General features: G+C 33.2%; 1 protein-coding gene across 1 annotated transcript; it reads left to right on the forward strand.

Annotated features, from left to right (window-relative positions):
• Positions 1–3995: 3995 nt before the first annotated feature.
• Positions 3996–8808, forward strand: LOC114756981 (uncharacterized protein At4g28440-like). Its single transcript, XM_028945972.1, has 3 exons — positions 3996–4088; positions 5916–6148; positions 8214–8808. Exons 2-3 carry the CDS (start codon positions 5926–5928, stop codon positions 8402–8404), a joined length of 414 nt encoding a protein of 137 aa, XP_028801805.1. The 5' UTR covers positions 3996–4088; positions 5916–5925; the 3' UTR covers positions 8405–8808.
• Positions 8809–10956: the final 2148 nt, after the last annotated feature.

The following is a 10956-nucleotide window of genomic DNA, read 5'->3' on the forward strand; positions in this document are numbered from 1 at the left end:
TGTTTTCAATCAAATCAAAACATATAGACTTTTTTTTTTGGTCAAAGACACGTGGATTTTTAATATATTATTTACTCGATAAAAAACTCGTGTTGTTAATTATAATTCTAATTTTGAAACGTTCAAGGAGCATCATTTTTTATTTTGCAAGTTATCCTTAAGAAAGACACTTGATGATTTTACTTTCATATATAGTGTAATTGCCGATGTAATTTATTTTTTTAGATAATATGTAATTCAGTTAAATATCCAATATAAAATTACCTAACTATTTTTTATGAATACAAAAAATAAAATTTCAATGTCCTATATCATCAATAGTTAATTTCTTTTTATTATTTAATCAATATCTATCCGCATCTAACATCATATTTAAATAATATATCATCTCCAAGATTTCTTTATAATACCAAAATTTTCGTTATAATACCACTAGACAAGTTCTATACTAGCTCTATTCCACATCTTTTTTTTACATAAAGAAAATTCATTAAGGCCTGAAGGAAGGAGAGAACGCTAAGCAAGCCATCAACTCAGAGAGATAGATGATGCATCAAATAGAAGAATCTAAGATTTGGATGCCTCTCTTGTACTTTTCGCAAGAATCAAATTTCAGAAGAGCTCGTAGATAAGAAAAGAGGAGGAACAACAAGGGAGGAGAAAGAAAAAAGAAGAAAATGGAGACAATCAAATTATAACCAACAACATCCATCATAAACATTTCTAATGACAGTTTCTCTTCATCAAGACCTCCACTTTTGATGAATTTGATTCAGTCATTGTTACTGCACTACTGACTGCCATGGAGGATGAAGAGAAAAATAGATGAAGATATGGGAGGCCAGGATATCAAAATGATTATAGAAAAGAAGCTTTGTAAGAGTGATTTGAGCTCAAACAATAATCGCTTCTCAATTCCAGAAAAAAAGATCTTGAAGGAAGCCATGGATTTTCTCAAACCACAAGAAGCTGAGTTTTTGAGAGAGATTTCAACAATAAATGAGAAGCCTCAAGGTCTACATGTATTAGTGCTGGATCCAAATCTTCAAGAGTTCGACTTGATTTTGAAAAGGTGGCCAATGACAAGTTCTACTACTTATAATTTGACTCATAATTGGAAATATGTTGTCGAATGTAATAATTTCAAGTTGGATGATATGGTGCAATTATGGTCGTTTAGAAGGTTTGATGAACAACTTGGATTTGCATTAGTCAAGCTTAATCAATAAGAGGATTTAACATCATAAAGTTATAAATTTAAATTCGAGGTTGACATGTTTGCGTTTGTCTCACTCTAGTTTGACTATGTATTTCTTTTAATTTTCACATCTTGTTATATGTGTTCGGGTTTTTTCATTATAAGGATTCTTTGATTATAAGAACTTGTGGTTGAGACTCTGAATGATATGATACGTTTGTATTGCATTGCCATTAGAAATAGAAATCTAATTGTTTTTTTTTTTTTTTCTTTTCTCTACTGTAGTCTTTTTTCCTGCTTAAATGAAATAGATTGATGATGATTTAGATTTTCTTGTTAGTTTGAATTATTATCTAGATGTTATTTCAAAGATCGGAGGTCTAAATATTTGAAATCTTGTAATTTTGATAAATAATTCTAAGGGTGCTAGTGAATGATGATTAAGGGGGCAAATACACACCTCTTCTTCATCCCATTTATTTACACTAAGTTGTACTCTATATATCATCAATAAATTGAAAACTGAAAAAGGTATAAGAAATTAGAAAGTAATTAAAAAGGGTGGGAGTTGTTTCTTTTTCCATCGAGGGAGTGAGAACTAATTATAAGTTGATAAATACGTTTTTATTTTTTTAATTTAGATTTCTTTATTATTGCATTACAATATTTATATCAGAATCATTATTTTCTAATTTATGAATATAAAAAAAGTTATCTCACATGATATAAAATATTTATATATCTATAAAATATATACATATCATAAAAAATATATACTTGTCATATTATATTAAGAAAAATGATTGAATAAAAATATTATATCATCATTAGAAGTTTCATTGAAAAAGATAAACTTAGAATTTGAAGAGAATATTGGCTAAAAGACTTTAAAAAAAAAAGATTTTTACTGAAAAAGATAAACTTAAAATGTTTAAAAATTAACGTGAATAATTTAATTAGAGTGAGACATAATATTTCTCTCTCTTTCAAAAAAATCCCTAAATTTAGAGAGAAGTAATAAAAAACAAATTTTTTTCCTCCATTCTCCTCCATTTTTTCGAACCAAAAATAATTTCTCATCTCCTTCCTCCCCTTCCTAAAACAAATTCCAACCAATTAATGAGTGCTCATGAAACGGGATAGAATTGAGATGATTTAATCATGTGTCCCGTCTCAATTGTAATGGGACAAAACCAGGATGGAATAAGAATATCCTATCTTTTTATTACCTTTTTTTATTTAACAAAATTGGTCATAACTGAAAATTGGGGCAAAGAGAAAATGCTCGATATTAAAAGATAAAAAAAAATGTCCACTAAAAAAAATCAAAAGTTTAGGAATTAACATAAGATTATGGTTAAAAAAATGAGTTATGAATGAGTTAAGATTTAAATTACTAAACTATTACTTCTCTCTTTAATTAAAGACAGGATAAGGATGATATTCTCATTTCTTTTTAGCATACCAGCCAATTAGAGTCTAAGAGTATGGAACACGTTGTTACTACTTTAAATTTCCCAATTGTTCTTTTTTAAACACATTATTAGGTCCCTGGTCCTCCTCCTCCTCTCTTTGTTGTTCTCTTCAATACCAATATGAATGCCAATACCCAATAGAAAAATAGAAAATTAAGCCCAATATATAAATCATTACAAAGAATTTGCTCATTCTTTTACTATTGATGAGATTGCTATACATGCTTACTATAAGATGACTTGAATCCTATTTTTTTTAACCATAACTTACAAAGAATTTGCTCATTCTTTTACAAATTCGATATTCGAATTTGTAATTTCACGTTAAAATTTTAAGTCTTGAGGGAGATAGTATCAATTGAGCTTCAAATTCCCATGACTTGAATCCTCCTTAATCCATGTCATTTTCATATGCTTAAAGAAATTCTTTATGCATTAATTTTCTAAGAAAAGTAGTTAGAATCATTATCTATATTTGCTCCCTCCATTCCCATATACAGAGCATCTTCCAAAAGGTTTTCTTGATATTTTTTACAAGTATTTGATAGTTTTAAAAGGTATTAAATATTTTTTATATATATTTATATTTAACTAGGAAAGTAAAAAAGAATAAAAATTAATATACTGCAATTTAATATGGTTAACAAATTATATTAAAAATTATTAAAATTTTATAACAGATTTAATATTTCCAACTTAATTTATATTTAGGATCAAACAGGATATAAATAAATTAAGGCCACTCTGCTTGGCAGGAGAGAAGGACAATGAAGAAAAATTTTTAAAGAGTCTGATTTAAAAATTAAAAAAGTGAGACTGAATACTTTTAATTACTTGTTTTATTCTTTTATCTTACATAGTAGTATTATTTTTATTAAAGCTTCCCAATGATTTAACACCTTTTTCTTAGATGTTTATCAAGTTGTGAATTTGTGACGTTTATTTTTTAAAAAAAGTTATTATCTTCGGTCATAATTATAAAAACTAGTTGACTAATTTGAAGAGATTAAAAAAGAAGTTAATTAGTTATTTGTAATAAATAAGTGTTGTATTTCTTAAAATATCTTTACTAATTAAGTATATTGATTAAAACTACCATTATTAGAAGGACTACTTTAAAAAAAATACATAAATATAAAAAATAAAATAAATTAGGGTTTTATATTTAGGATCAAAATAAAAATTAAATAAAATCTTATATCAAAAAGACGGGAGATAATATAATTTGTAAATATTGACGGCACTGAGATTTATGCGGGTTCGGAGCGGGTTACTGTTGTACCCGTGAAAAGTGGTACTACCTTTTTTTTTCCTCTCCTTAAAAGCCGACCTCGGCGGCTTCGCCTTGCATTTTCACTTTCAGATCTCCTCTTCCACTTTGATTTGGGAACATTATTCCACCTCGGCAACATACGGTGAGTTTCAGAATTTGATTTCTTGTTGGCGGTTGTAGATTCCCACTCATTCGCTTGCAAACTTCACAATTGTCTTCTTTATATCGATATTTTGTTTCTCGGAGAGGTTTTTAACTTCTCTCCTTTCATTTGTTGACTTCTATCCCAATTTTAAATCTTTTGTCTTTTAAGTCCTTTTTATACTTTTGAATCGTTGATATCTGAAGTCATTAGTTCGTGTATGAAATCGTTAGTCCATGCTTAAGTTTAGAGGACGAATTTCGAATACCAAATGTTTTCTGTGTTTTATCGCAAAGAATAAAGGTGATTCTTTAATAATTTTGGTGTAACGACAAAAGCTGTGAAGTTTGGCTTTTTGATAATCTTTGTTGCTTTACCAGTTATCCAGGGGATGTGGGTAAATGAAAAATTTTGGCCCCGTATGCTAGTTGGGAGTTTGATTATGAGCTTCACTCCATTACTCTTGGTTGTGTTTTCCTTATTTGTAATTTCATAGTCAAGGGTGGAAGCGTCCATGGGGCGCTGGATTTTAACATTAAATGCCTTAAGCGACAGGTGTTAGAAAGGCCAACAGCCTTTTGGCGGTGCCACTGACATACGGATTCGATCCGCTTCAAGCATTAGCTTGTGCTGAAAAAAAAGGCATACGTCCGAGTGAAGCAAGGTGCTAATCTAACGGATGATTATAGTGTGGCTACGGTCAATCTATGATAATCAGTTTTTTCTGTTTGGCGATCGTTTGTGCTATAGTGTGGCTGAGGTCCCTAATGGCTTTGGTTTGTGCTGGGTTATTAACCCTTAAAAACTCGTGGCCTAAATAATCATTTAAAATATTAATAACTGTTTTAATCTTATTCTAGGGCTGGGACACTGGGCTTCTGCGATTTTCTATTTTATCTTATTACTATTATTATACTTTAAGGGCTTGTAAGCATAGAACACCCAAGGCATACCCCTGGAACAAGGACGACAGATAAAGTGTGGCACTCAAGTTACTGCACCTGATTAAAGGCAATGTGCCTCTCATGGGGTGGAGCTGTAGCCATGGATAGCAAATCACCTTCATGCCTAAGTTGCTAAGTCATCAGTGTTCATAATAATGGCTAAAGGAAGAATATAGACATAAGTGCTATAAACTATGCGGCATGGGTACTTCCAGAAAGGAGTTATGCCTGTGCATAATACATTTATGATGCGGCACAATGCCCCCAAAATGTACAAGGACTCTGTCCTGTATGTGTCGAAGTCCACGGTTCTATGGTTTTATGTCTCTATGCGTCACTATGAATATTCATTAGGAAGAAAGTCTTTGGTTTCCGTAATTGCTTCTGTCATTCTTTACACTGCTCCCCGTCCTATTTATAGGATACGTTTAACCTAATCATATAGATTAAGTGGTTAAAATAAGTTGATGGTCATGATTTTTAAAAAGTTGCCAGAACATTTAAAAATTACCTTTAATCAAAGGCATTAAATGGTGTATGGGGCTCTCTTTCTACACACATAAATTCAAAAATTGCACTTCCAATGAAGGATATATTTGGAAAAAATCCTTACATATTCAGGACCATGAAAAGCATGTCTTATAATTAGGACTGGAGGTAGGATCAATGATGCGTTCAATTCTGAGGACTTCAAGATCATGCTCAAGAAAGTCAAACAAATCGTGAAAGCAAAGCAATTGAGAAATGATCAAGTTAATTGAAAGAAATGGCTCCTTTTGATAAATTTTCCTTGACTTCCAAAAGTTGTGCGTTTTCCCAGTTTTCTTTTGTTTCTTGTCTTGTGAGTATTTTCATCCTCGTAAATTGATTTTGGGTTTTTTAGGTTGAAAGATATGGCAGAAGCAAAACCAGGATTGAGGAAGCCAGTCTTCACCAAGGTTGACCAACTTCGCCCAGGCACAAGCGGGCACACTCTAACTGTGAAAGTGGTCAGCACTAAGATGGTGCTACAGAAAGGTCGTGCTGATGGCCCTCAACCTCGTCAAATGCGAATTGCTGAATGTTTGGTGGGTGATGAGACAGGAATGATCATATTCACTGCAAGGAATGACCAAGGTATGGATATCATTGAATTGATTTTTTGATCCTGCCTATTGTAGTCTTACTTTGGCATGTTATTGTATATTTATTCCTTGTGGTGCTTGTTGTTCCCAGCCATTCTTATGGACTATTTTTTAAGAACTGAATGTATGTGATATTACTATAAAAGTAATGCATTGCTAATGTTTGTATATTAAAAAGTAATTTGTTGTTAATAAAGTGTAATCCGTTCAGATGGCATAGTTTTCAAATCGCTGTGTTTATTACTAATTGGAAGGCACATTTCGAAATCAGGAAATGCATCAAATTGCTTAATTCATTGACAATTGAAGAATTAACAAAAATATTTAACCATGAGTCTCACATAAGTGGTAGATAAGCCCTTAAATTAAATTCATGAGTACTTAAATCTAGTTTTTTTTTTTTTCCCTACTCTGTGTCAATATCTATGATTTTAGAACTACAGCAGCCAAGCATCATAGGCCATGTTGAAAACTTAGTCACACCTTCAAATCTCAAAAGCAGAGGCTCCAGAATGTACAGTTGAGAGGTAGACCAAATAACCAGACGAAAATTTGGAATGGCAAGTTGGCAGTAGGATAACAGTAACCAGTCTACCATGCAGACATGAGCCAACAACTTTAGTGATGCATTTTGTTTTAAAATGAGAAGTGGATGTTGAAAGTTGAGAACAAGATGTATTTTACCTTAAATGCACCAAAATGCTGTTTCATTGCTAGCACTTAAGAAAAGAACTTTAAAAATTTGAGAAATGCAGTGTTTGACATTTGGGTCAAAATGTGTTCAGCTTCGCAACTGAGAAAAAATGACCCGAAAGTTTTCATGTGTTGCACCAAGCCACCAAGTCTGGTGCCAGTAAGGATCCTTGCGTCTTCATGACTCAGACAAGGCACCTTCTGCTAGATGTTTCCCTTGGAACCTTTTTGAGGCAAGAAAGTTGTTTGCTGTCAAAATTTGAATGAAATCTCTGTGTGTTTGTGTGTGTTATCCTAGTCAATTCTTCTTTCATAAGTTTTTATTTTTCACCTATGTGCATCTGAAAGCACCAATAATGGATTTCTGACTCTAAGCTGATGTCCATTATTTGTTATACATTTTTTATTTCAATGATTATAAGAAATGATTATGTTTTAGGTTTTCACTGGTAAGATGAAGGAAATTGAAGAGAAAGTGGGTAACATGGTTAATTAAATATTTTTGGTAATTGTTAATTTGTGATATTGATGAAGTTCGTACAAGATATTTTGGATTCCAGCAGATGCCTTTCATTTTTGGGGCAATAATCCATTATTTTACATTTTACTTTTTTGATTACTTATAAAATTTGATTTTCATTCTTTTCTTGTCTTTATTTAAACAAAATGAGCATAAAAGGTTTTAAGATCAAATTGCTGGTTGGTTTAGCTGCTTTGGTCTAAGGCTGCTCGTGTTTGAATATAGATCTAGGATCTGTCGCCTTGTGAACACATTTGAACTAATAACCCAAATTGCTCAGAGTTGTTTCTTTCCTCTTCATTAGGGAATTTCATTCCAGGAGTGAGGAAGTGAGTTTATTTTTCCTCCCTTTTTTTGTCTCTGTTTGTGTTGGGGAGGGGGCTTAAAAAGTGAGAGAGTTAAAGAAATAGAAGAACAAAGAAGATGGGGTGCATAAAAAGATGTGGAAGCAATAACCAGTTGTCATATTGTAGCCTAAGGCAAAATCATTTTGTTTCTAATTGGTCTAAGACGGGCCTGGGCTGGCATGATAAGGAGGAAATTTTTTTACACGTGACGCTATCCACACCCGCCCAATTTTTACACCCTAAAACATAAATGCCATTATGATGACTGCAGATGTCCTTATTTTATTATTAAATCATGTGTGGCAATCAATAGTAGTTTGTCTGTTTGACCATGAATGGTAGCTTATATGATGAGGATTTTGTAATACTTTTATATGATGTCGTTTTAAATTGTATGGTTCAACAAAGCTATGTACTCATAATTTTTAGAATTCTTATTGGCAATTAAAAATCCTCTTGACAAATAGCATGCTTCAATGTTTTTTTTTTTTGTTCAGTGGATATGATGAAAGAGGGTTCAACCGTCACCCTGCGCAATGCTAAAATTGACATGTACAGAGGATCCATGAGACTTGCTGTGGACAAGTGGGGCCGTGTTGAAGTTGCAGAGCCTGCAAACTTCTCTGTTAGGGAGGATAACAACTTGTCACTGATCGAATATGAACTGGTGAATGTCGTTGTGGAGTGAACTTGCAATTTCTACTGTCTTCTAATGAGAATAAAACAAAGCGAGCAGGGTAATCTACTTCTATCTATGGACATCTGTTCATGCTCATGGAAATTCACTTTAGGAAAGAGATTTGGGAAACTGGTTGTACCAAGATGCTTCATACTGCTGCAGCTTCGTGGATGGATCCTTTTGCTTGAACCACTAAAACAGGTTATAGTAGTTCGTGGTGCAAAATAAGGGATTGCCTATATGCCTTCCAGATCTTGTCTTTTTGTTTTACTGTCTATTTAATTCTGGATTCTGCATATTTATGAGAATATAATATGTATGGAAGGTCAGTGTCTATACTTAACATGATCCCATCTTCTGACTCTGTTGTTCCATTATCTTTTGCCTGCCATATCACTTTTCTTCTTCCTCAATGCAAGTGGCAGTGCCTTTAAGCGCATGCATTGGAACAGGTACAGAGGCGCTTACCTAAATCTCCCCCCCCCCCCAAAATTTTTTTTTTCCCTAGTTTCTTTATTTTCTTCTTGTGTGATTCTTTTCATAGTGATATCGGACATGAATGGAGTCGATAGGATTTGGTTTTGCAGCTGCATCTTCATTTGGAATTAGCAGATGAATGCTTACATTTCTATTTCATTCAATTTATTTGGATGGAAATTGATCGCCTGTTAAAAACAACGGAATAGAGATTAAACATGTTACATATGGCTAATGCAAAGAAAAAATTAACTTGGTTGAATAAGTTATCTATATTGATCAATGTTGCATAAATCGGTGCGCTGAGAATTTGTGTGGAAGTTATAAAATTCTAGTGAACTCTACTGAATATAGAACTAATTTTTGTTTTTTCTAATAATTCTTGACTGAAAAAAAAGATGGAAACGGTGTAACATAAGAACTGGAAACAGAAAAAATCATTAAACTGGCTTTCAAACATCTCAAAGTCAGGGATTTTGAGGTTCTTTTTTTGGGCCTTGAATTTTGAGGTTCGAAGCAAGCATTTAGTGAGGGCCAGTAAACAACAGACCTTTAAACAGGTAAATTATGGTACTTTAAAAGGTTAGTTGATCAATAAATCTTGTGTCATTCAACTTGATTCACAAACTTGTCCTACTAGAAGTACCTAGTGTCAAAGATGTGCATATAGTGTATGACAGCCAGGTTGTTATCCACTGTACTGAATTAATGATTCATCAGGAGACATTCCTCCCAGTGGAACTCAATATAAACCACTCATTCAAACAACATTAGGCCTTTGGACCCCTGTTTTCTGTCCTACATTGGCATGTTAGGTTGCACAATGTTCCACTCAACCTGCTAGCCCCTATATGTCAATTAGAAGTTTAGAACTGTATGTACCTAATCTAGCATTGATCCGTACATTGTACAAAATCTGAAAAATGAGATTTATTGTTCATGACGGAGATTTTACGTTATGCATGGAGGGACCAGCCCTGACTGTAATTATGCCATGGGACCTCTGGTTCTTGATAAATCATGACTTGATGACCACCTCCATTGTTGCTCAAGTAAGGAGGAAAAAATATTCAATTTCGAGAGTAGCCGCTTAAATGATAATTTCAAGCATAAGAAGGAATCTTTTTGAAGATGATAACTCTGCATCCATTATTATATCATAAATCTGCGGTGCAACATCTCAGGATTCGGACCTTCTAAATGTGAGAATCTCTCAAGTTGATGAGGTCAAAGGCAGAATATTAATACTCTTAATACTCTAGGTTTAACTTTCTTAATGTACACACACACACACACACTGCAACATACGAAGTTCAACTTGACAGGTTGAACTGGTTCTGGATTCAGCAGGCAAAGCAATTAGTTGTCTGAGATGGGTTTTGTTTCATATTTCTCTTCTCTTCAATGCAATTGATGAGATTTCTATTATTGGATCTACTTAGCTTAACCTGATTGACTTGAATTTTTGTTAGCAAATCAACAATAATTGGATGTTATTTAAGCACTGCAAGAGTAATGCAAGGAAAACTCAATTTATCACAAGCACAATATCTTAATAATTGCTTAGCAAATACAAGATAAACAAGTGGGTCCAGCTGGCAGAAGCAGGTAGACAAGTCAGAGAGGCCATATGATTATAAAAATTAGAAGAAGAATAATTAAACACTGGGTTTAAAGTTCTTAATACACACAATTGTAGACAGACGAAATCCCAAGAACAAACACTGGCTTATCCATTGGCAGATGCGTACCATACATGCTTAGTTGTACACATGTGCACACAAAACACGAGTGGATTTATGGCGGGCGAGTTAGGAATAGTAGGCTAAGACCTGGACTTAAAAAAATGGCCCTACTCGTCATGACTTTGGGTCAAGTTTTTTACAGCAATCAATCCCCACACGCCGGACTGAGGTAGGTGAGAATCTTAACGTTGAAATAATTCTGGTCGACATTTCTGGTGAGCCAGTCAGTACAATTGTTGATTTCTCCGAAAACATGATCAAGCGAGGCGAACCGGTCTTATGATAAGGTCTATAAATCTTGTCTGGTTCATCCAAGGAAGGGACGATTTTGCTGAGTTT

Source organism: Neltuma alba, unplaced genomic scaffold (assembly GCF_004799145.2).
Source record: "Neltuma alba isolate B1F8T4 unplaced genomic scaffold, ASM479914v2 tig00010556_pilon, whole genome shotgun sequence".
NCBI lineage: Eukaryota > Viridiplantae > Streptophyta > Magnoliopsida > Fabales > Fabaceae > Neltuma > Neltuma alba.